Consider the following 27,570-nt stretch of genomic DNA (forward strand, 5'->3'; position numbering starts at 1 on the left):
TGCGTTTTCACATTACCCGATCCGATAATTGATGTTGGAAGGATTTCCAAGGCAAAAATCAAAGATGGCGACTTAAATATATGGGATATCGGTCCTACATCCGATATCGGATTGGATAATGTGAAAACGCACTAAGACAAACAGTATGATTGTCTCTTATGATGGAATCGAAATAATACGGTCGCCTTCTTATCTTATAGAAGACGGTCAATCAAATCTTGTCACTAAAAAAAGGCGCGAAAGCGTTGTGGTGAATGAAGCGATTTATTATAATCACCATCGACTTACAATAGGAATAGGGACTGAGCTCACACTTTTTTTGCCATACTAAATTGAACCTTATCACTGGCGCATAAAGGCGTTCTTGACAGACTAGCAAAAGTGTGTCCACATGAGAGGGTCAAAGTTGGGGCTGGTGTCCCTCTCGCACGTGTGACCAGTGTTAAAAAATTACTATAGTAGTAGTATTTTTACCTGTATGATAACTAAGTTTATAAACTTCTTAAATTATTTTCGTATTATATCGAGGCAAGGATATTAATACCTTGTAACGAATTGGTAAGTCATTATTATGAAGCCATAAAACCAAAAAATTGCGCAATTATTAAAAACCTTCAATTGGGTATTAGTAGATTTGGTAGTAACTTTGAATATTGACTGGTATCCCCAAATGATGACAGTGATGACGTCATTCAAATGATTTTGATAGTGGTAATAAGTGCGAGAGGGACACCAGCCCCAACTTTAACCTCTCATGTGGACACACTTTTTGGCCTAACTACTCATTCTGGTTTAATTATAATTCTGTGATAATCACCAAATACTATGTAAACTCTAGAATCGTCCCACGATAAGTTTGCAACGATTTTCACACCCTCGCCAGTGCAGATGTTATTTTAAATGTCAAACTTTGATGAAATTATGACGTTTACTTAACCCTTGCAGAGGCGGGGCTATTAAAATCTGTGCAGACTTATCGTGGGACGATTCTACGAGTTAATACGTGCAGCTTGGTGCCAAAGTTGGCAACATGCACACTAGCGCTCCTAGCGGCATGAGTTGATCGAAATAGTTTAGTTTCATACAGTATAAAATTAAAAAAAGTCACATATTCTTATTTTTTTGTTTTATTTCGTCTAAAAATGTTAAAGTAGATCAAGTAATAGCATTTTCTATTTTAATTTACTAAAATAAAAGTCTGAACAACTACTTTGATCAACTCGTACCGCTAGATGGCGCTAGTAAAATTGTTGCCGTTCCAATGTATGGGAAACGTCAGAAGCTGCACGTATTAACTCTAGAGTTTATATAGTATTTGTAATCACAGACCAACCGCCGTTTTCTATTTGACCAAATAGGGACGTGCGCGTTGGAGTTTGGTCTTGTGGCGTGAATCAACAATCAAGTCACACCAAGCAACTGCTGCCCTCTACAGTCCATGGACTGAGTTTTGTTATGCCATTGATGTTTGTCTTGCGCGTCGTTGTACGACTTGTAGGCAACCAAGTTGTCGGGTACTCATGCACCCATGGGGGGGACCTCACCCCTAAACTGGACATTTATGAGGCCTTTCTACTGTTGTAGGGGTACAGTCCATGCACTCTGATACACTCGCCTGAGGATAAAGGACTAGCCATCCTAAGAACCAAAATTATGATGATGATTACAATAAGTTACAGATTGTGTAAATAAAAACTAGGTATTTTTGATAAAAACAGTTTATTCCAAAACCGCGTGTAAAGATTCAAAAAGCTCCCTCCTCTTTCCCTATAGCGACTATTTACTTATTCAAATATAAATAAGAGTATCATAAATAGGTATACCATTATCTCAGACAATTATACAAATATTCAACATGATAATCATGATATTGGGAAATATACCTATAAAAATCGTCATACTAACACTATATCTTGTCTAAAAATATACATGATAATTTAGGCAGTTTGTTTTTGATAATGATCTACAATCATAATGAATATGCCCATTTAGAGTGAGCATTCAGGGTTACATATAGAAAATTATTTATTGTTTGAATATGATTAGTCAATAGATATTATTATAATTGCATTTTAATTATCATAATCAAATTGATAAAACCGAAGTACATTCTCAAGAGCTATTATAAAACCAGGTGGAAACAAAAATAACGTGAAATGACGTGATAATCACGTGACGGTCACGTCACGATTGAATGCAGATATACAAGGTGGAATGGCATTTGATCTCTTTTATAAATATTTATATTTATATCAGTATGCAGCTACAAAACAATGTTACTACAATCACAGTCAAAAATGATCACATGTCAACAAATGTTTTATAAACATATCTACCTACTTATATTTACTTTTAGTTCTGAGTGTAGTGCATCACAGTAAATGAACCATTTAAGTTGAAGTGGCTTGATAAAATCTACTTGTACATTTCAGTTTATTAAGGAACTCAATTATGTTGTAAATAATAAATTAATATAAGGCACTTACTTTATTTGTATACAATAAATAATCTTTTAAATAAATACATAAACGGAATGTAAAAATGTGATGTACTAACAAATGACTGAGAAGAAAAGCATTTAACCTTAAAATGACCTTTGAAATAAATATGATTGGAATGTTATAAATCTTAACTTAGCAAAAGTTACTTGGTAATGTGGTTGAATGAAGATATAATGAACTATAAAAAACAGTACCACCACCAGAAGTTGTCAAAAATATTGAGCAATTTAAGTATGTATAGGTTTTTGCCATTTGTAAGAGCCGGAATACTTGAAGTTGTATTGGGACAGCTTTGCATCAGCTTCAGGAGGTCCCCGTGAGCCATACACATAGGGTACAGGCTTTACCCGCTGCTCTTCCAGCTGCTTTAAGATAGGCGTAAAAATTCGCCAAGCCTCTTTAAGCTCATCATTTCTTACAAAGTGCATCTGAGTTCCAGTGAACACATCCAGGATTAACCGTTCATATGCATCAGGCACATCAGTTTCCCTGTACCGAGCACTATAAGTCAAATCAAGCTCAGTTTCCACTAGCTCAAACTTCATTCCAGGTGATTTTCCCATCATTTTGAGGTACAAAGCTTCTCCTGGCTGGACTCTTATTACCAACTCGTTTCTTTTGGTAGCACCACTGAAAATATCTCCGGGAACATCCTTGAATTGTATCCTGACTTCAGCTTTCCTTTCATTAAGCGCCTTGCCTGAGCGTAGTATGAATGGAACACCTTGCCACCGAGCATTATTGATCCATAGTCCAGCCATAGCATAAGTAGGTGTTATAGAATCTTTTGGCACTGTGGGGTCATCCAGGTAGCCCATAGTCTCTTCTCCCTTACCGTCAGGGTTCCCGACATACTGCCCCACCAAAATATCATCCATAGTAATGGGTTCAATATGCCTAAGCACTTTCACTTTTTCATCTCTGATGTCATTTGGGTTCAATGTCACAGGCTTCTCCATTGCAACAAGTGAGAGTATCTGAAGAAGATGGTTCTGCATCACATCCCTAACAATGCCAAAGTCATCAAAGTACCCACCTCTGCCTTCAGTGCCAAATGGCTCCTTAAAAGAAATTAGAATGGAAGCAATATTTTCCCTGTTCCATGAAGGACTGAATATCTGGTTTGCAAATCTAGTAGTCAATAGGTTCTGGACCATTTCCTTGCCCAAGTAGTGATCAATTCTGTATATCTGCTCTTCTTTAAACAATCCAGCCACATGTTCACTCAATTTATCAGACGACACATCATCTCGCCCGAATGGTTTCTCAATGATGACCCTGGTGTAGCCCTTGATGGAAATACAAGCATTTCTTATGTTAACAGTAACATCTTCAAATACTGTAGGTGGGACCGCCAGGTAAAATATCCTGTTGGCAACAGGTCCTTTTTCATACTTTGTTATTTGCTGGTTAAGCAATTCATAGTCAACTCGCCGATCGTAGGACCCCGCTAGGTACTCGTTAGCTTCCCAGAACTGTTCGTATTTTTTTTCTTCACCAGCCCGCACTTTCATATACTTCTTACATTTCTCTCTTACCTCGGCAACAGATTGTTTGGTGCGAGCATAACCAACAAACTTTGTATTCTCAGGCAGAAGATTGTCTCGGTAGAGGTACCAAATTGTTGGATATATTTTCTTTTTCGCCAAGTCTCCTGAAGCTCCTAGGAGTATGAACGTATGAGGATAGCGAAAATCAGTTTTGTTCTCCATCGTGGAATACAAGCCCGTGACCTCCGGCGAAATAAAACTAACTGAACAATGTCAACCGTCACAACCGTGTACAGTGGTACACTATTAATGACAATGACACTATAACAATGATAAGCGTTTTATTGAGAATAACGCTTTCAAATCAGTGCCAAAGTTTGTGCTTCAACAAAACTTTATAAAGTACACCTTCAGTTTTCTCTGATCAAAAATGTACCTGTATTTGAGTGGATTGAGTAGAAAAAATTTAATTGGATAAGATCAAAAGATACATGCCTTGTACATTTTATTAGCCAATCACATTTAAGTAGTACGACAGCGGGAAAACATAGAACATACTGATTGTGTGACTGTCAATGACATTTATTTGACATTGAATTTTTTTTTTGCTATAACTTTTCGTACGGCGTCCGTGCCTTTGCTACATATAGGCGGTCAAACAAATCGTGTCACTAAAAGAAGGCGGCAAATTTGAAAAATATAGAAGGGTCGTCCCGTCGCCCGTGCATATCCCCACCATAGCACAGTATAATAAAGAGTACTATCGTAAATTTTAATTTCCTTCCATTTTCGAGTGACTTGTTTATTAACTTGAATATGGCTTCCTATTCCTACTGACAATGTCGCTGTGCCAGAGCATAAAAAGCACAAAAAAAATTACCACCGAGTAAACTCCATATTTTTTTCATCACACCCTCACGAATAGAATACTAAGGCTCCCCACAGACAGTCTTAAAAATTCATAATCTTAAAAAAAACTTGTATGCAATCTGACCACAGATTACTAATATGTAGCTAGCTAATCTGACAGTTCAGATCTGTCAGTGTCTTGTCAGTGTCAGTTTGAACTGTCAGATTGCATACAAGTTTTTTTTAAGATTATGAATTTTTAAGACTGTCTGTGGGGAGCCTAAAGCTAGGAACATACTACGCGGACGTCCGTCGTAAATCGACCGCGGACGGGAATCTGGACAATGGAAATACACATAACCGTGCAAACTATCGGTCGACGGACGTGGACGTGGCCTTGAGCGCATGGACGTCCGATCGAAATCTGGCTCGCTGGATGTTTTGTTCCGTGCACACTGATCGGTCGACCGATAGTTTGCACGGTTATGTGTAATTTCATTGTCCAGATTCCCGTCCGCGGTCGATTTACGACGGACGTCCGCGTAGTAAGTTCCTAGCTTAAAGCTAGGAACATACTACGCGGACGTCCGTCGTAAAACGACCGCGACCGCGACCTATCAGTGTGCACGGAACAAAATATCCAGAGAGCCAGATTTCGATCGGACGTCCGTGCGCTCAAGGCCACGTCCACGTCCGTCGACCGATAGTTTGCACGGTTATGTGTAATTTCATTGTCCAGATTCCCGTCCGCGGTCGATTTACGACGGACGTCCGCGTAGTGTGTTCCTAGCTTGAAGCTAGGAGCATACTACGCGGACGTCCATCGTAAATCGACCGCGACCGCGACCTATCAGTGTGCACGGAACAAAACATCCAGCGAGCCAGATTTCGATCGGACGTCCATGCGCTCAAGGCCACGTCCACGTCCGTCGACCGATCTTAGTTTGCACGGTTATGTGTATTTCCATTGTCCAGATTCCCGTCCACGGTCGATTTACGACGGACGTCCGCGTAGTATGTTCCTAGCTTTATGTGTAATTTCATTGTCCAGATCCCCGTCCGCGGTCGATTTACGACGGACGTCCGCGTAGTATGTTCCTAGCTTAACCAAAGAATATAATACAACATTACTAACTGCAACATTTATACAAAATCATGCTTGCATTTGCTTCCCGTGGAGAAGGACATCAAGTTAAAATTTATATTCTGTCAAACAAGTTTGTCAGTAAATAAGAACTAAGAAAACTATAGGTAACCTTTTCTCTAGCACCCCAAAAGAAAAGGATACATATAGTTTTCTTTGTTCTTATTTACTGACAGACTTGGTTGACAGAGTATATATGAAATTACTTTGCACTCTCGTGGATAAAATGCGACTTTATAGTGCTAACCGACGTTATGCCGGTACAGCACCAAGGTCATCCACATCCACACGTAAAAAAATTCAATGTCGCGGTACGGAGCAGTAGTCATCTTCTTAGTTATTTCTTAGTAGTTTGTGGCAGTAGTTTAAACCAAAGAGTATTATTAGGTTTAAACCGCGTCCAAACCAAGTCCAAACCCTAACCAGAAAGTGATACGATAGTAAAAAATATACTTGTATTGTAAAGCCTTATTGAATTCTGAACGAAACTTTCGTGACGTGACGGACGCTCGTTAGGTATTTTATTTTATGTCAATTGTTCACTTGTGTACGGAAATAACAAGTTTTAGCAATGAAATCGTGATGATTTACTATTAGAATTGGACTTAAATCAACCTCTACGTTTAGAATAAGTGTTGTGTGTAAAATATTTCATCGAATAATCATAGGCGTGAGTGTTACAAGCGAGTACAATTTCATCTATAGGTATATTTAGTTCAACGACCTTGTTACTGACAGGTTCATCTTTGCGACTGAACCGATACATGAAAGTGGTGTTATAGACGATAAATAAATTAGTTCTGTGCAAAAGAAGATGGAGCCCTCCAGAGACCCAGGCAAGTATATAAGTAATACTAATCGGGCAGCAGTAAACATGTATTCACATATATTAAAAACAAGAGGTTTCTGCTTTGTTAGCTCTTCAATGAGCCATTTGTATCAATTAATGCGCTATCGTTAGGATTTATCTGTTCTACTATTTGTTTACGTCCTAACAATGCATCTAATCAGAGTATTGAATATTATGTATTGCTGATTCCCTTATTCATAGAATGTAATTGTTCATCTTATGTTGGAGGAAAGTATCCCTGCTAATGAATACCTTACTATCAATTTCTGTGAGACTTTCCCTGTTCCTGGTGATATATTAATTAAAATGATCACTTACAATTCATTAATATGTATGGATAAAGTGTAAAAGTTAAATACATTAAGAGAAATCTTTGGAAATTAGAAATGCTTTCTCCCAAATATGAAGAGTATTTCACTACAATAATAGTTCCTTTAAGCAATGGTAGTCAAGCCTAGGTCTTCTTACCTAAGTGTCAGAACAGGACACAAATAATTTACATGACCTAGACAACAATCTTTTCTGTGGGGCAGGTTCCAGGTTGTTTATCATGTGTAGGTGTATAATACATTATGATACAATATTTTGCTTATGTTTGCTGCAATGTATTAAGGTCAGTGCGGGCAAGACCGGCATAGTTTATTTGAAATAAAGTTTGAGTGGATAAAACTCTATAATTAATGCAGTCTGGCGTAATGCGCATGGTCCTATGGGATAGAAAATATTATATTTTACAAAGCTTTTACAGTATTTTGGTGAAGTAAGGTACTTTTAAGTGATAAAAATCACTTTTTTTAAGGCTCGGCGGGTTGACCGTCCTCCCGCGATGAGCACAGAAAGACCGTCTAGTGCTTGTTGTCGCATAATTTCATATGAGACTAGGTTCCAAAATCATGATCATTGTTATTTTACGTAATAACGGGGCAGAATGTGCTAGATAACTATTAAAATAACGTTGAAATTTTGAACATATAAGCATTTTTCTATTTATAAGGCAAGACCGGCATATGTCCCGTAGATGGGGTTCATAACCTTTTCTTTTCAGGTCCAGATATTGCATAATACTGTTTTTCCAACGAACACCTGCGAATACAATTTAGTCACGATATTACAGGCTCATATAAATCCAACTACTTATCTGTTTTTGAAACTATGTTATTATGTTAATTAAGAAAACGTAATAGGATATTAAGATACGTGAATTAGTTTGGTAACATTTCTTAGCAATGCTTGGTTTTGCTATAGTCACTACAGTATGAATGAATGCGTAATTTTTTTTCATCACACTCGCACACTAAATGTGATTTTACACGCAGGCGGAGCGTGAGTTATAGAAAAATCGTTCTCCCAAGGGAGTCATGAAATTTCTAGTACCGTATTAAATTGTTTAATATTTTTATGTTGCAAGTGTGATGAAAAACATTGTGTGTAACTCGGGGAGTATGAATATTACAAACTCGAGTCTTGGAGGAGCTGAGTGGTTCTTTTCTGTTCAAGGATTTTATGTTGCCAGTATAACATATTAATTCAATGAAAAGAGTTTTGACATTATATTTCATGATCGTTTATAAATTGTTGTAGATTAAGTTCGTACTACTGATTCATTATTAATATTTTGGTGATTTCCTCATAGGTGACGTGAAAAATTGTATATGTCACATGGTAGCAAAATTATTTCCACCTTGAGCGTTAATACTTGAATCCCTCACTACGCTCAGGATTCTAATTTTGAATTGATTAGAGATTCCTTTACTTCGTTCAGGATTCAATAAACACCATTTGCCCCATTTTGCTCGATTACGACTTCAAAAACTCAGTAGAGATTCAGATGTCATTAATACATAAATATTTGTGTACTTAATACATAAATATTTGTTTCAGTTATTAAAAATAGCAAACAATATACAAGTCATGTCTATACATCTTCCGAAGAATGTATTGATAGAATCTTTTTTTGATGCACTTCCTAACGCCAGCGTATATATCAACGAGGAAGACGAAATGATTTTGCTTGAGAAGTGCACAGTTTGTGCCACTAGTCATAGTTTCGATATGACCCTCTGTGCCTCCAGGGTTCAGTTTCTGCCGTCTGACGAACAACCTTTATCAAATATGTTTTGTCAAAGGTTATGTTTTCTGTTTGAATAAATAATTGGATTCAAAATGCTTACTTTTATTTCTAAAAATACATAACTCTCTTTTGAAATATTTGTCGCCGCATGTTGCACATGCACAATCTATACAAACACTACCATCTTAAATATGATGATGAGTAATGCAGTGTAAGTAGGCTTAGTTCTGTTCACCACTTATAATTCTTCACAACTATGTCATTTTTATTTAATACTTTCGAATGATATTAGTAACACCATACGAATCATTACCAAAACTGTATTTCGAAGTTAAAATCAAAAACGGTACAACTATCATAAGCAAAAAACGTACTTATATATATTGATATTGTTTACACTCGACTTATTTCCAATAAAGCCTAAAAAAGGTTGGCAACTCCTTGTTTATCGTATGCCGGTCTTGCCTTTCTCTTTTATGCCGGACTTTCTGAGTAGGCACAATTTCTAAGTTACATATTTCAGAACATAAAACAAGAAATTGAACGCGTTTTGAGTAGATTAATAGTACTAGTCAGAAAGAACGGTTATTAAATGACTACGTTACATACATGATATACAAAAATTCCGACTGCTTCTATTTTATTTTAATTTTTTGCGGAACCATGTTGAACTCGATGCTCGAGTTCGAAACACGAATCAAGTTTATTGTTAACTAGTGTTCGTCCTAGGGATATGTATTCAAGACCAATGGCTTAAGGATGAAAAACTGGTATACCTTCGGAGGTGTGAGAGGCGTAGATATATAAACACAAAAGTTATTGTCAATAGACGGTCTTTCCGGGTAGACGGTCTTCCCCACACTGACCTTATTTAATGAATTTTCACTGGTCTGATCTGACATATGAAACTGAGCATCTCAATGATTGATTATTCTAAGTTTTAAAAAGTTTAGAATTTTATTGTGGCTTTTACCAAGAACATTATATTCATGTTAAAATTGTATCTGCAATGAGCATAACTATAATTACTGACCCAACATATCTTATGCATATATTAACTTTTTGGCCATCAGTGACTTGATATAAAGTACATTTCCTTACATGCTCCAACTTGATATACAATATGGTTTTTATTTGAAAAAGGTACAGGAACCCCTTTTTTTTCAAAATATTCTGTATCAGATCAATAATTATTGTTTTTGCATTGTCCTGGGTTTCTGCCATAGCTTATGGGAGCCCAGAGTAATTAAATCAATAGTAATGATAAAGATAGTCAGTGTAAATAAATAAATATGGATTAATCAGGCATATCTGAATTTAAGCCATAATAAGCGCAAATATATAGCCCTCACGGACCATCATATATTTGCGGCATTTGCAGTCGAAACTCTAGGACCGTGGTGCCCAAGCGCTCACAAATTAATTAAGGAGCTTTCAAAAAAAAATCTGTGATGTCACCGGGGACCATAGGGCTGGCTCGTTCCTCGCCCAACGAATTGGCATTGCGATCCAAAGGGGAACGCAGCTAGCCTTATGGGAACCCTACCGGCGGGTTCAGACCTCGGTGACCTTGCCTAGTTGGTTTAAATTTATTTTTAAATAATTTTATTTTTAGGTAAGTATTAGTTTTAGTTTTGTACTTCATTCTAGGTTAATTTTTATTCTAAGTTTTGTTTTAATACTAATGACACCTGTAAATTGAACTTACTGTTTGTTATTATCCACGTCAGAAAAATATAAAACTGAGTTGTTCTGAATGGACAATTTTTTTCGTAGATATATTTTAGTTTAGATTAGTTTTTAATTTAATTTAAAATTGTTTTATTATTTTAAAGTTAGCTTATTATTTATTTGTTATTTAAGTTTTATTACCTTAATAAACGAAAGTTAATAAAATAACATAAGCGCAACAAAACCCAAAAGAAATGCAAATCTAAAAGTCATAGTCTTTTATATCTGCAATAAGGATCTTTGTAACAGATTTTCTGTTCGAATTTTGGATGGAAAGTATCTTATTGCCCTTGTAATGGAATGCTGATGTAGCTATATCTGTATCTTTCATTTTAAATATGTGTTGGACCAAAAACAAAATTCCTATTTCTTTTACCTCTGTTATTTAAAAACAGCTTTGAGCGGTTGTCATGTGTTTTCAGTGCTGTTAGATACATGCATAAATAATCACACACCTGTATTCCCAGAACGGGGTAGGCAAAGTACACAGTACTGCTCAAGTTTCAGTGCCACTCTTGGCAATTAAGGGGTTGAAAGAAAACAAATAGTGATACATATTGCAGTGACAGGTTGCCATCCCATCGTCCACACCACAATAAAACACATAACCCATAGTTGAATTGTGTAATGGTACAACACCGATGGGAGGAAAGGAGTGGTAAAATTCTTAACATGTCCGTCCCCTGTGTATCTCCTAAAATAATACTAATGTGATGGATTTATTGTGCTGATTCCATAAATATACCTAACATCCACATTGTTTTCAACATTATTTCTTTCAAAGTCTAAGTGAAAATATTATAACCTAAAGTCGGTGTTTGGGGTGTTTTAATGTATTTAATTTACTAAATCCAAGGTCACATGGAGGGTTGTACAATGCATGAAAATCAGGAGAAACCATTTTAGATACCCAGCTGATTTATTGTCCTCTTACTACCGTTAATACCACAAACATCATCTAGATGGCGCGCATTAATGTCGCCATGCGTAACTAGATGGCGTTAATAGTACGATTATTTACACTTGATGCCAAGCTCAGCTTCAGTTTTAAAACCCATGATGAGTGCCATGACACAAATAAAAGGATGTTAAGGGGCAATAGGAGCGAAAATGCTAAAATGGTAAGGAGCCCTTTTTCAATTTGGGAATTTTAGTTAAATATTGTGTTACTGACTAAATTTATAGAAAAAAAATTTTAAGTTAATGACACCTCAGGTGGAAGATATTGCGAAATTAAGATTGAGGTGCCTCTCTCGACTGTTTCTTCCTCCAAAATTTGATCAATCTGAACGAAATTTGAGAATCTGAATAACAATGAAAATAAATAATCTGTGTCGGACTGTTAATTTTTTTTTGAATATCAAACCTTTAAATGTGAAAGTATAAAAAAAATAATCTGTGTTGAAACAATCCTTGCTCTAGCTTCAAAAACCAAGCAGGAAATATTCAAGAGTATTTGTATGGAGAATTAAGATTGACCCCTCCTGTTGCGTCTTAAGTTTTTAATTCTTATTCTGTCTGAATGTACAAACAATTTGCATTTTTTTAATCATGAAAATCGCATAGTCTAGGATTGCCTATTCAGGTTTCCTGAAACTCAAGAGATAGGTAGGATAATTTTATCTGTAGAATTTCAAGGTGTACTTAATATTGGGTGGGGGTGGGGGGTTGGAATTGGTTACATTGGGTAGGTAAAGTTTTTTGAAGATAGGCAAATAATACATTTTTCTGATACCTATCTACGATTTTTCTTTGTAGCTCTTACTCCAAAGTCTCCAAACTGCACCTAAAATAGTTTCAAGTTACTACTTATTACTCAGTTGAATAAGTAATTACCATACCTGGTCTCTGCACATTTGGAGCGTTAAGTGCTTAGTATCGGCATAGTTATTTTCGTATTATGATGAGCCGTCATTCCTTCGAATCATACTGAAGGATGCACTCAAAGGACGAGCACGTGTGTTGCGATGCAAGTGGTCGCGCGCGGGCGAGGGGTGCGCAGTCGTGTGCAGTGGACCACTCGACGTCGCACAAGGTCAAGGAGAATGATTAACAACGAAAATACAGCAAAACAAACGGCGGCGGCGCGGGGCTCGAGCGGGGACGCGGTCGGCACCGGCACGACAGTCAGAACAGCGACGCCGCCCGCATCGGCCGCGCGTCCTGCCGCCGCGACCGACGCACTATAAAATCGATGCACGATCCGCAACCGGCATTCTACGCCAACCTAATTCATACACCGTAAATTTCATGGTAACAAACAACTCGGCCATCCTGACGACACTCCGCCCCCTAAGCGCTTGCGGTGGATGTGATGCATCACGGCTGCCGACGGATGGTCTTGGCCCTGTCAGAAATTAGCGTCCATGACCATGTCCTTATCAAATCTTGTTTTGATATCCGGTTTAGTCGCATACTCATTTTTGACAATGCAGCGAACGTTTAGACCCTAGGGAGCAAAAGTTGTGATGTTGTGAAGCTGAGTTAAGAGTGTAAACTTGTTATTAATACTTTGTTTGTAATATGATGCGCATATTGTGTTAATTCTAAATACTAGTTCTAGTTACTTGACATACCCATGTTGAATTGCAACAGCAACGATAGCGTAGCAACTCGAAATACCTATTACAAACTTCTAAATGTCATTTAACATTTTGGATAAAAACATGTTAAGTGGCCTTTGAAGGACGGGACAACCTTCTGTATTTTTGTGTCTAGCTTATGTAGGTACATATACCTAGGTATTACCTCACTAAATATTTTAGTCTGACTATATCAGTGACTACATTTTTGGCCACCATATTTCAGAATATTTCATTCGCTAAAAAATTAATAACATACCTTCGATTACCACCTGCGATGTGTCAATAAGTTCAACGAGTAATTGACGGCTTTATCAATTACGACAAGCTTACAAAGGGGTTTATTAAACCCCGTTTCATATTATAATATCATATCACATTGATAGCTATGTTCGATTATCAACGTCATCGTAAAATTAGTCCTCATAAAACTGCCACAATATCTAGAAAACATTTTCGTTGCAATTTTTATCAGAAACACCTATACTTTATCTGTCATCAGTCGTAGAGAACACTGCAAGGTTGTAAGTGTGTTGACACTAATGTTTTGACTGCATTTATCTTGGCTCTATCATTCTAGCTGTTGAATTACCATTCGTGCACTCGACTTTGTTCTGAGGATAGTGAGGATCGTTCGAAGATTATTCGTTTCGTTTCGCTAGCCTGACGTCAGGGTGATGTAATAGACAACAAAAATCGTGCCAAAACGAAGTCTGACGGGCCCCAAGGTACCATGTCACTCGTGTTACCCAAAATTATAATATGGTAGGGATACACAGGCTTTCCTTACTTCCTTACCTTACGTTACCTGTTATTACACTTAATTTAAAATTATGTAAAAACAACTCTTGTTTGAGCTTTTCCCGAACGGATTTTGATGAAATTAGGGCATGTGTGCCATGTAGAGAAGAGTGAAAAACCTCAAGCCCAAGTGGACGCTATTTTTTGTCACTGTCCAGAGTGTCCAGTTAACCACTTCGAACCCTCGACGGAATGGGCAGTTACAGCTTAGTACCTTATTACATGGCTTGTTGTGCCGTCGATGTCGAATAGGAAATCGTATTGTAGGTATATTTTGGGCTCTGAGCCTTTTCATTTCATCAATAGTATCAATACCTGTTGAATTTATGGTTGGTTGTCATCTGTCTCTGTTTAAGCTCGTAAATGGGAATTTACATAGTTCATTTCTGAATAAATAAATAAGTCTTTCTTCTAATTGTGGTGGTCGCAACTGGCCCTTATTCCTCAAAAGGCATTTAATGGTACCTATTTTCCCCTGACTCTTTTTTGTTTCGAACACCTGCATGATTTTCTTGTTATCTGTTAATTTACTACATTTTAGCTTTTTAGTTTCTAATGTTCTTATCTCTTTCAATGTGTAATTAATCCAGTTTATTCGTTGCCCTTTTGTAGCCATTTTCAAAATACCTTTATTGTAAAACCTCTAATAAGACAATTCTATTAGTTTATCAAGTTTTCTCGAAATCTAATATCTACTTAGGTACTTGAATAGGTACAAATGTACTATATTATACCAGTGCTGATTTATGTTGATCGATTTGATTATTCTATCAGCTACCTGTGTTCAATATTTTTGCAAGTTTCACTACCTACACGTTTTTCAGCGGTCTAGCTACAATCATTATCTTTCAATAAAAATGTATTTAACTGTTTCATACTTCAAGAGGCTTTGTTTCTATAAGATTTACAACACGTGTAATAAAAATAAATTTGCAAATTTCTTGTCCGGTTCATAAATCTGGCTCCGAAACTAAACTTGTTTTAGCTGCAAATAAAAAGACAATCTTCAAATTAATTGTAATGCTCGCGTTAGCGTCGCTCGGGTTAATTTTTATATAGCAGTTGTTCAAGACGATTGTATCATTGTCAAGGCCTTCTACTTTATTAGAATTCATTACCGCCCTCATGAGAACTCACTTTTAGAATACTAATACGTTACTTAATTTCGAGCAAGAAGCTAGTTGTTTCCTCTTAATTTGGTTTTTATATTAAAATTTGTTAAAACTACTGGCGATAGTAGTGTGTTGATAAGACAATCATCTTTCTTTTAACTAAAATATTTGAAACGTTCTGCTATTCGGTTTATCCTGTATGGATATGGACGATTAACAATATTTTGATCTCTATTGCGTTGTAGTTTGTACTAAGTTGTACTCGGAATCTGGCAATCCATGAACTTGTTCGTAGTCATAGCGTGAGTCGTCACGCCGCGGTCTTGCTTGCCGGCTTGGTCATGGCCAAGGTCTTCCACGCTACGACCGACATTACATAACTGCCCGGCGAAAAATAGGTTGCAAAACAAATTAAAACATCCTCCTTAAGATCCAGACTTACCTGACGGACGCTAAAAATATCGTTGTATTTATTGACTGAAAATGTATTTGGATTGGGACTTGGGGCCCTTTGATATTTTGCATTGCTAATAGTGGGGTACTGTTTGGGAGAGGCACATCACAAGCAGATCGAGAATATCGAGATGCCGATCTCGTGCAAACAATAGATCGTTGTTTTAATTTGGCTGGTCTATAATCGTTATGCAGCATAGCAATTTATTTAGGTAATACCTTTGTCAATAAAATTATCAAACATGTCGCGTTCCAATCGGTAACCTGTAGTACCTGTACCTGTACCTACGGTAGGTATTTGTTTCCTTATTGTGATTGTAAGCCGTGTTCTCTGTAAGCAGTTTCGGCTTCGGCTACAAACTCCGCTATCGACACCCCAGTTACCGTGTCCGGCGCGTCTTCCAGGAGCCGAGACCCCGTGATCTCGTCCTAACAGATTGCAAATAAAAAACACCTGTAGTCGTCAGTGAATCGCCAAGGTCGCGGGCCCCTCCGGCCGCGCGCTTCTCTGCGTTCCGTTTACCCATATCTCGCGGCGAGTGCACGGCCCGCCCCCGCGGCTGACTCACCGCACCCGCGCACACCCGCGGCGCCGATCACCGACTATCTATCTCTTCGGGTCAAGTCTAGGACGACCGTTCGACTTTGTTGCTGCGTGTTATGTTCACATTCAACGTAACACCTCATTACCCCCGTAATATACGGACCGCAACCTCGAGCATGAGCTACCCTTTTTTTATGGCCTGAAAAATATTAACTTCAGTGTATTAAAATATGTGAGGGCACCAAAATGTGTATGTAAACACTTCTTTGGCACGCTCTTTCAAGTATCGAACAAATGAACCATTTGAGTATATGTCAGGCAGGATAAATCATTTAAAGTGAAAAGGAAAGTACCTATACGTGTGCAAAATAAAAAGGCTGATAAGGCGGTGCGCTCGCGTCGCAATTGTCAATGTTAATTGTGGCTGGCGGGCGCGCGTCAAGTCAAGGTCGGCATGGATCGATCGCTGCATGCGTGCACCGGAGTGGGGCGGCATCGGCAGGCGTGTCTGCACATGCACGTATGCACTTTGCGCGTACCAACGAAAGTGTAGGAAAGTGGAAACATTCCTCGATCACGCTTCAAATTGCTCTACGCTCGGTGCACGCTCCATATCTAGTTTCAGTGACATCTTTCTATTTGCGCAAGATTGCAAATTGGTATCTGTTCTTGTTCATCTACTATCTACTTACAGTTTTTATCGATAATGGTAATCCTTTTTGTATCTATTTCGCAATATTTCGATGGAAGCGTTTCTTTGTTACTATTGGTGGTTGCTTAGTCATTAGGTACCGCGATTCCTTTGTGTGGTACATCAATACAAGCTGTAGGTATCATAATGGGCAACAGCTCAATATTCATTTCGTTTCGTGCGTGTGGAAATGATGGCGTAGCGATTAACTGAAGCTTTTGTCGTATTAAAGGCATGTTTGCTTTTACCGGAGCTATTGATTTGATGGAGGCCTTAAGTCTTAACACACATAACTTATATCTACAAGTTATACATACATCTTACATATATATACACGTGTCCGCCCACTTTTTCTCTTAAAGGTATTTTCTATCACCTATCAATTTCATAGGGATCGTCAAGGAGACCTATCTTGATTGACAGGGTGGGTTAATGTATTCCCCGCCGCGTAGGTATCAATATCACCATGAAAAGGATATGGATTTGTGCTCGGGTGGATCCTATTGAATTAAGTCTGAGTAATGATCAAAGCAGGTGTGATAAGTGAGGGTTTATTTTTATGATCCATTAACGCTCTTGTCATAACTGTGCTACATAATTATATGTCGTCTTATTGTCAAATGTGATGGAAAAGAAAAGGTGCCTACTTGTAATACCTATGTATTTTTCCCCTTGAGTAGAATCACTAACATACATATATAATCACGCCTGTATCCCATAAAGGGGTAGGCAGAGCACATGAACTACTAAGTTTCAGTGCCACTCTTGGCAAAAAGGGGTTGAAACAAAATCCAAATTGAGACATTGCAGTGACAGGTTGCCAGCCTCTCGCCTACGCCACAATTTAACCCATACACTAACATAATACACTTAATTTATTTCAATGAAAGCTTTTTCTGATAGAATTTCTATAATCACATTTCGTGACATAAATTGGCAGACGCGTATTTCTTCTATGACAAGATTTATTTCAATACACCAAGTATAGTTGTTGGGTTTTCAATGTTTTCATCCATTAAATCTTACTGACATATGTACAAATTGTACCCTCGCCTCGTCTTTGTGCCGTATTTGAATGTTTGTATTGGGCTTACCCGTATTTATTTGTTATCCTGTTAAACTTCATACCAGTCAAACATCTAAACTTCGACTCGAGCACACACTAATGAAAATAATCTTGAACCCGGTTTTTAGAGTAACCTTACTCGGATTTTATCGCCAACATTACGATTGCTGTTTGTGAGAAATAATCTTGCCTGTATTATTCTTTTCCCCTCACTAGCTCGGAAACACGCGTTTTGTCCTTTAATACCAGCGGGTAAAAACGCATTTTATCCACTAGTGGGTAAAGTAATTTGACCTTGAATAAAGTCAAATTAACTGCTTCAAAATTGATAAAAGTAGGTGAATCTAGTAATTAAGATGATTTACCACCTGTGAAACTACTGGAAGTAGTGATAAACGCATTTTTTTGCGTTGTAGTTTCCTCGCTATAGTGAGGGGAAAAGTTTTGTGTTACACTCGGGTGCAAATGTATTTTACTTCTCGTGTGTTAAAAAACTCGCAAGTTCAGGATTCTGTTCTCGAACCACTCGCTTCGCTCGTGGTTCAACTATAGAATCCTTTCACTTGCTCGTTTTTCAATTCCACACTCGGCGTTAAAATACAACTTTGCCCCCTTGTATAACAAATAACTATTGAATCGTCTTCAGCGTGAATAGTTTACGGGCTATAGAGCCCTCCCTTTTTTCTTCGCCGGATGCCAGATGGATTATAATACATTGGAAAAAAATGTGTGGGCACGTGGATTCGGATATGCGCGTTACCCAAGGACACATATGTTCAGGCAGAGCCAAACTTTGTAGAACCATGTGGGGAGACTCCCTAAATGTGTAAACGCTGTGTTGAATGATGCCTTGTGTGATAAAATCAATCGCCTACGTAGGCAAAAAATAACCCTCCTTCGAGAATACGAAATTCAGAGGCCAATAATAATACTTTCATGGAGTGTTTGCAGTTTAGAAGTAACTCCTACAAGTTCCTTTCAACAGAAAACTCCTAAACTTAACTTTGTATGTCTTTAGTTATTCTTCTATAAATAAGGAATAAGGTGGGTCATTTCACTCCGCACGCTGATTATTCTTAACTTAACATTTTTATATTTATTTAGTCGTAAATGTATCGTTATTATAATTTGGATTGTATTGGTACTGTGCGATGGTGCAATAACTCCTCTTTCATTTAGGTATTTGATTTCGAATGGGCTTGTTTTTCTACGAGTAGAGGTGACCGGTAAAAATCGTGAATTGGAATCTATATGCTGAGTGACATAGCGCAAATTTTCGTATGATAGAGGCTAACGCAGGGAGCTCGGTCGGTCCATGAGTGACGTAAAACTTAATTACAGAAACACGCAGCCGCGAGCACGAAGGCCGACGGCTAACAACTACAATTGACAACATTTCATTTTTTTACAATGGCTAAAAATTGATATCTATTTGTAGATTAGGGCTTGCTGAGTACATAAAAAAATAAATTGGATTTTTAGATTCAGTTATTCTTGAGAAAATTCAAAATAACTTGGCTAAACCAAGTTTTAGGCAGATTAGAAATATTCCGGTGCCTATATTCCGCCCGTCGTCAGAAGAAAGTAGCGGTTTGACACTGACAGTTTATTGACATGGTATGATAGGTATTTTATTGTTTATGTCTGTTCAAATATTTGTCAATTTATACGTTTGAGTTCAATTTTTACAGAGATTAAACTCATTAATGAAAGTTACGGAGGGCTACGCGGTGGCAGATTCTCGCAATCTGCCACGAGTAGATAATATAATGCTCATGCAATTTATGTGCGAAAGCGATAGCTTTAACTCTGCGGCCGTTCGCGGAACAAAAACCCTTCTTTCTACCCCGAGACACCTACGTAGAAACTGCGATTGGATACGCATAAGTGAGGAGAGAGAGGGTCATGTTTCGTCAGGTGTAGGGTCACACCCAAACATAACGTTAATTCCAAACTGTATTCAGTGCTTGCACGAATCAATGAAGCCGAGGATATCATTTTAGATGCCAAATGTGAAAATTGTGCTGCAAGAGAAGGAGGATGCAAACACTCCGTTTGTTTCATCATGTGGCTGATCAAGCGGACCGAAGAGCCGTCAGTCATATCGGGTCCGATGTTACTGGACTCGGCCCAAGTTAAGTGAGACTGTGTTTCCACGAACGGTCTCATAGCGAAGAGTCTCGACCAACATCTTGAGATTTTCGCTAGGTGGTTGGATCAAGGGTCAGATGCAGAAGGCGGTGATCTTGGACACAGCTCAAATAGTCCGACGGTTCCTCTCTCTGCAGCTCTAACCACTGACAGCTTACATAACATAACTAAGGCGTAAAATACACAGAAGGGACGCACGTCGTAAAAAGCGGAACGGACGCCACGCAAACGCTCGTGCGTCCCTTCTGTGTATTTTAATTAGAAACTAACATAATATTGACTGATAAGTGTTGAAATGATGTCTTATTATTTATTTATAATAATAATAAATACATTAAAAAAAAGTCTGTTATTTCTTTCATATAAGTAGGTACTATATAATGTTATTTTGAGTTTACTAAATTTTATTTGTAGGAACTAATTTATTAGTTTTATTACCAAGCTTATATTGGTCTTATTTGTAAAGCCATAGGAATGGCTCTTGCTTATAAGTGACCTTATAAGTAAAGTTGCTTTTTAATGATATGGATAGCCTTTTAATCAGAAACATGAAGAAGTATTTAAATACAATTTTTTATACAAATAAAACTAAAATAAATTAATTAATTCATTCGTTTTATTGTTCGGTCAAGTACAAAGATTTCTTCACTTTATTGCATACGAGCAGTCTATGATGCACTGCACATTTACATATTCGGAGTTTACTCTGAATGACGTAGGTACTCCCTAATAACTTCCTTCGGTCGTGTTTTAATTTATTGCCACTCTTTTCAAACTTCCTTTTATATGCACTTGTATCGTAATGTACTATATTATTATCTTGCACAACACTATGTTTAATGATAGCATTTTACAGCGTTTTTCAAGCCATTCTATAATCCACCAACATGATTTTGGGATACGTATTCCATTCCGGACTATTTTCAATCAAAGACAGTATAAAGTTTTTGGTACTGTTAATGTCACTTTCAGGGTTCACTTCTGTTTCTGAGGAGCTCCCATGTCCCGAGAAGTCAGAACTTGGTGGTAGGTCTATTACTATAGATGAATTATCCTCGAAGGTTCTTCTTTTTCCGATTGATTTTTCACTTGAGTTGTCATGTTTCTGTATACAAATTTATTTACATTCGTCTTATTAACAGTGGCGCACCATTCTGCCCTATTTCCGTGCGGTACGAAAAAGAAATATTTTTCGGACGACATTAAAGCGTGATTAAAGCTTTATGTTTACAAGTTGGCACGAAACATGTAATTAAGGGATCTTGTCGGTACATTTTTTTTATTGCTTATGATGGGGTTCTTTAAACTAACAATTTATTTTCAAAGATTATTTCAGGGTTTAATTTTGTGAAATCAAACACAACGGAAAAATGTCAAATGTCACTGTCAAGTAATCGCTGACATTCACAGATATAGTATACTTTTACTTTTTTTTAGTGAGTTGACTACAGCCGTATAGTGTTTTATGCCTAGACATGTACTTACGCCCTTTCAGAACGAAGCGTTTTTAAATAATAAAAATGAGGGGGTTAAACTCAAAATAAAATGAAAAGAAAAAATACGGGTCTCTTAACTTTTTGAGTACTATTACACACCATTATAAAAATAAGGGGTAAGAAAAATGAAATGTTGTCAATTATTCAGATGAATCCTATTCAAATAAAATATTTTAAACCATCTAACTTACTTAATTTGGTATCATTTGCAGGTTAATAGTAAAAAATGCGATTATACAACTCGTTTTCCGACATTAAATCAGTTTTATACACGTATGACTGACTGTATGCGGACCTTGAGGCGGCGAGACCTTCACGCTGCGCCGTAACCGCGCGGAAGTTGACGGGTACATTTTTTGTCAATTTTGCGCTCGTTGATTTTAGCGCGCATTACTTAGTCACTAGTTAAGCATCGACGCCACGAGCGCGGAGTACCTATTGTTGACGCTTGCACCGTGATTTTTATCACTTGCACAATAACAATCGCTATCACAATGTCACACCGACTTTTGCTTTGTCCTCGAGCTCCGTGATGCGCCGTCCCATATCTCTGTTCGCTTTCGCACCGTATTGTGAAGAGCAAACGTCATAATTCTCTTTATAGCTCGCGGAGAGGTCGCTTCGACGTGCAAATTAAATTAGTCCGAACGTTGTTGAAGTGCAGTGAAGTGATAGTGATGCGAGTATGTTAGTGGGTGGCCATGTCAAGTGTTGCGAAGAAAGACAAGCCGACGATGTCGGTGACGGCGCTGATGAACAACTGGGTGCGGCCGGCGCCGCCGCAGCAGCAGCCGCAGCCGGCGGCGCCCGCGCCCCTCTCAATGCTGCAGCCGCTGCAGATGCCGTCGCCCTCGATGCAGAACACTCACCACATCCCGACGGTGGACTGCTCGCTCGACATGCAATGTAATTTTATTACCCTTTAGCATTTTACGACTGGACGTCATTGCCGTTGTGTATACATCACATATTCTGAGATAAGCATCAAGTTCAAGCATTGGTTCTGTGTTTTTACTTGAAACCCATACTCGACGTAGCTAAATAACTTTTTTCATATTTATATTGTCACAATCAACGTAGCTGCTGCTTGCGTCATCGTTCTTGAAGTACCTAACCAAGATCTAACGCCGCTGTACACAGACCGATAAACAATCTCAGGTATGTAATAGGTATAGGAATATGAAAATAGTACATTCTTACTGAAGCCATTAGAAACAAGAATCACAAAAAAAAAACCGGCCAAGAGCGTGTCGGGCCACGCTCAGTGTAGGGTTCCGTAGTTTTCCGTATTTTTGTCAAAAACTACTGAACTTATCAAGTTCAAAACAATTTTCCTAGAAAGTCTTTACAAAGTTCTACTTTTGTGACTTTTTTCATATTTTTTAAACATATGGTTCAAAAGTTAGAGGGGGGGGACACACTTTTTTTTCCTTTAGGAGCGATTATTTCCGAAAATATTAATATTATAAAAAAACGATTATAATAAACCCTTCTTCATTTTTAAATACCTATCCAACAATATATCACACGTTGCGGTTGGAATGAAAAAAAATCAGTCCCCACTTTACATGTAGGGGGGGTACCCTAACTAAACATTTTTTTCCACTTTTTATTTGACCACTTTGTCAACGTTATTAATGTTCATATTGGTACCAAATTTCAGCTTTCTAGTGCTGATGGTTACTGAGATTATCCGCGGACGGACGGACGGACGGACGGACGGACAGACGGACATGACGAAACTATAAGGGTTCCTAGTTGACTACGGAACCCTAAAAATAGGTGCTATGGTCTACTAGAATATCCATACTAACTAAGGTTTGCTGAATAATTGAATATGGACTACCTACTTAGATGGGGGAAAAAACTTAAATGAATTAATTTAAATTGAGTAAATAGGTAATTAATAGCACAGTTCAAAACACAAAATACTGAGTGGTTTTCAGTTTGTCAGTTTTCAGAAAAACAATTATAGAGCAAACAACTTTACAACAACAACTCAACTTTACAAGCAAATCTGTTTACATAGTTTTCGATTACATTATATCTATTTTATTCTATGTATGTTGACTGTAGGAATCGATATTTTACTTCAAATTTGGCAGATTATGATTGAATTCATTGGGACTAAAAGAATGTCAAACTTGAGTCTCGTAATTTATCTTATACAAAAAGTCGGCGACGGTGTTCCGAAAATTATCTTAACTACCGGTCGGCTATTTCTGGCAAAGTGAAACTGATACAGACACAAGAACTACAAGGTACCTACAGTAAGTTTACAAATTTGAGTCGCCATGTAATTTTCAAAACCGTAATTTTTTATAATATTTTATGGTTAGGGTGAAAGATTCTAAATACGTTACATCAGGTGAATATCCCATTTAGAATACATTTTTAACCCCTGACGCAAAAACTACGGGGTATTATAACTTTGACGTGTCTGTCTGTCTGTGGCATCATAGCTCCCGAACGGATGAACCAATTTAAATTTAGTTTTTTTTGTTTGAAGACCGAGTTAATCAGGAGTGTTCTTGGCCATGTTTCATGAAAATCGGTCCACTATGTCGGGGTTTTTTTCAAAATTTTAATTTTGTGGTTCGGTTATTTAATCCATACTAATATTATAAGTGGGAAAGTGTGTGTGTCTGTTTGTTTGTCCGTCTTTCACGGCAAAACGGAGCGACGAATTGTCGTGATTTTTTAAGTGGAGATAGTTGAAGGGATGGAGAGTGATATAGGCTACTGTTTGTCTCTTTCCAACGCGAGCGAAGCCGCGGGAAAAAGCTAATAGAGTAATAATCAAAACATACTTTTGTATGAACTAGTAATCTACTAAATAAGTACTTAAAATAAAAGTCTTCTAAACTGAAAATCAAATATATTCAATCAAAACGTGGTAACTTCAATTTGAAGGTTCCCGAATATTAAACAAGATCCTTGGGAATAAATCTAGAATGATGTAGACCTCAATGTGAAAGGTGGATTATAAATAGATGCTACAATTGAATTATACTGAAACCAGCTCTATTGTTCCGGCTATTAGGAACGATCGTATCAAAACCTCACAAAATCAATAAGGGACACGTGATGTGGGTCCAAACTTCACAAACAAGTCAAACAACCCCCCATTTATGTACACACAACCATTAACAACGTACCATTAACTAATAAAGGCCAGCAGGACATAGCTATCATGAAGTATTAAACGTTTCGAAATGTTTGTATCAAAACTATCAAATACCAAATTATGTATTAAAAAAAAACATATGAATGCATTCCAGAGTGATAGCATCAATCATACATTTACAAAAATTGTCTTGCACTTGTTTCACTTTTGGGATCCGAGAAACGCAATTATTTCTAGAGTAAGTACTGTGAAGATATTATAAGTAACTAGCGACCCGCCCCGGCTTCGCACGGGTACTATACCTACATGTAAACCTTCCTCTAGAATCACTCTATCTATCAAAAAAACCCGCATCAAAATCCGTTGCGTAGTTTTAAAGATTTAAGCATACATAGGGACATAGGGACAGAGAAAGCGACTTTGTTTTATATGTAGTGAAATGCATTGTACCCTTATGTTCTATGATTCTTCACGGACTCTACAGACTATAACATTTATAGAGCAAGACAGGTGGCTATTCATAGCTATTATTAGCTATACGTCACTAACAAATCGGAAAGAAACGAGCAAAAATAAGTCCAATAACTATAGTACTTATATAGCGGTCGCCTTAGTCGCCTATTGTATACGACATCATCCAGATAAGTATATCCAAATAATAAACGAATTAACAGGCGGTAATAAACTTGTCAAAAATATGTAATGTTTTAATTTATATTTAAATTGATTGAAAAATATGATAATGAAGACATCACCTAATATCGATATGAATATATAGTCATTCAATTTTAAGTGGAGTCATCGTTATTCGTTAGTTTCATGCTTCGGTTCTCGCAGACTTGCAAATGCCATGCATCGAATTTACCGATATGTGGCGATATTTCAGGGATGATTTATTTTCACTCGTTTGGGCATAAGTAACATTCTTAGCAGATACTTTAGAGATGTCGGATATTAGAAATTTTCTACGCTTCATTTTTATGTTTTGTGTAAAATTAGTTCATCCATCAACAATATGTTAAGTACCTACATTATATAGAGAGCCAACTGAAACCTTTGATCCAAAATGTGTTCTGAAAAAATCTATGTTTTATCTATATTCATTAAAATTTTCATTGTCGCTATGCAAATCCTATCTTAAAAATGCAGAATTTCGAACACAAACCCTGTGACAAGTATGATTATTTGATCAAACAAAATGTAATGGCATTTTTTTTCTTCAGGTCACTGGTAGGTACGATAAAAATAAGCAATGAACGTGTACGTAACTGTAGCTTTTGTCATTTTTGAAGTTTAAATACTTGGGCAAAGTATTAGTCGAACTCGTGCTTCGTGAATTTGTAAACTCCGTGTCATATTTTTTGTTTCTTCAGTGTTCATCTAACGACACGTTTGACTAGTTTTTATTATTTGTTGTTATGCAGTGCTTTTTGCTTTAGTTTATAGTCCGCTCACAATTTTAGCTTTATAAAATAATTACTAGTGGCTCACCATCCATTGTTATTTTTTTTATTTTACAGTAAATCGTTATAAAGCCTGAACAGAAATATATGACTACGCGCCATCACAGAATATATAATAGTACAAGTACAGAAGGCCCACTGCTTTGATGTTTCCGAAATGCCGCCTTTTTAAATACCTACAACATTCTTACAAAGAAACGAGCCGCACGTGCGCGGCGTCCGGTGATAGGGTTACCAGTGGATCCAAACGAATTAATACTCCCATTAAATGTTATACTATTATATTCAAGTCTTGAGTACTTTCTAGGTATATACGCTGTATTTATATATTTTTGTTCAAGGTTCCAACATCACAAGCCTTATTGAACTTTTCCGTGGGACTTAATCAGTAGTAGATCTGTATAAGAATGTCTTTTGGTATTTATTTTATTCAATATAATACTTAGTTAAATAGACACTAAGTATTATTAGCCATTCCACCCGCGGACATCGCTTAAAAAAACCTCGCGTCGTAAAGTAACAATAGAAAGTGCGAACGTGCATTCCGTGAGAATGCGCGCCACCCCTGAGTAGGCCGCGAACTCGCGGCCGCCAGGATATACTTGTAGCGCGGCGATAGGATCGCGGAGTGAGCCGCCCCTGGCGCCATGTTGCGGAATTTCATTGGAACTATTTTCTTCATACTATCATAAATTAAATATAACAAGATCATACCATCCCATACATTAAAATGCGACCGCCTACGAACGCGCTTACACTCCACCACACATAGATAGCGCCACAAAAATGCCTTGTTGCCACCGATTATTTGTAGATTGGCATTAAGTGTCAATTCCGAGCCGTAAATCTATGTCAAAAGTCAAAAGTGACACTTAACGCCATCTACAAGTATAATCGAAAGCTACAAGACATTTTTTTTGTGGCGCCATCTATGTGTGGTGGAGTGTAATAAGCGCGTTCGTAGGCGGTCGCATTTTAATGTATGGGATGGTATGATCTTGTTATATTTAATTTATGATACTAAAGTAAAATCCATAATCCTACGGACCAAATTGACAAGTAAGTGTGAACGAATGTTGCCACAGTTTGGCCAGTGTCGTTCTTATCGATATTATAGTATTTTATGCAACTGGTGGTTAAAAGAGGTCAAAAAAGGTGAGTGGCGTGGGTAACAATTTGAGGCGAAGCCGAAAATTGTTAATAAAGACGCCACGAGCATTTTTTGACTCAGTTAAACACCGTTGCATACAATACTTTTTCTACGACCAAGCACTTATTTTGAAAGAAAATTATAAATCAACAAATACCTACTTTCAGTCATCTTAGTTATCTAGTGGACCGCCTACCATTTTGAATATGCAGTTTGAGTGCAAACATGAAAATAAAACTGTCTATGGTATGGTTCTTTGAAGCCTGGCCACTAAGACGAATCGAGCCGAGTTGAATCG

General features: G+C 37.5%; 2 protein-coding genes across 7 annotated transcripts in view; one reads left to right on the forward strand and one right to left on the reverse strand.

Annotated features, from left to right (window-relative positions):
* Positions 1-2,474: 2,474 nt before the first annotated feature.
* LOC125226817 (glucose-6-phosphate 1-dehydrogenase) lies at positions 2,475-4,419 on the reverse strand. Its single transcript, XM_048130920.1, has one exon. It carries the CDS (start codon positions 4,211-4,213, stop codon positions 2,729-2,731), a length of 1,485 nt encoding a protein of 494 aa, XP_047986877.1. The 5' UTR covers positions 4,214-4,419; the 3' UTR covers positions 2,475-2,728.
* A 2,111-nt stretch (positions 4,420-6,530) lies between these two features.
* LOC125227209 (protein ultraspiracle homolog) overlaps positions 6,531-27,570 on the forward strand; it is a 70,273-nt gene continuing 49,233 nt past the window's right edge. For 3 of the 6 annotated variants that reach the window (XM_048131462.1, XM_048131465.1, XM_048131467.1), the window contains exons 1-2: positions 12,735-12,889; positions 22,137-22,438. In XM_048131462.1, the coding sequence (XP_047987419.1) occupies positions 22,234-22,438 (205 nt within the window). In that variant the 5' untranslated portion in view covers positions 12,735-12,889; positions 22,137-22,233. Of the gene's footprint in view, positions 6,821-12,734; positions 12,890-22,110; positions 22,439-27,570 lie in introns of those variants that run through there. The other 3 variants (XM_048131464.1, XM_048131466.1, XM_048131463.1) reach the window with 3 other exon arrangements.

This window comes from Leguminivora glycinivorella, chromosome 6 (genome assembly GCF_023078275.1).
Source record: "Leguminivora glycinivorella isolate SPB_JAAS2020 chromosome 6, LegGlyc_1.1, whole genome shotgun sequence".
NCBI lineage: Eukaryota > Metazoa > Arthropoda > Insecta > Lepidoptera > Tortricidae > Leguminivora > Leguminivora glycinivorella.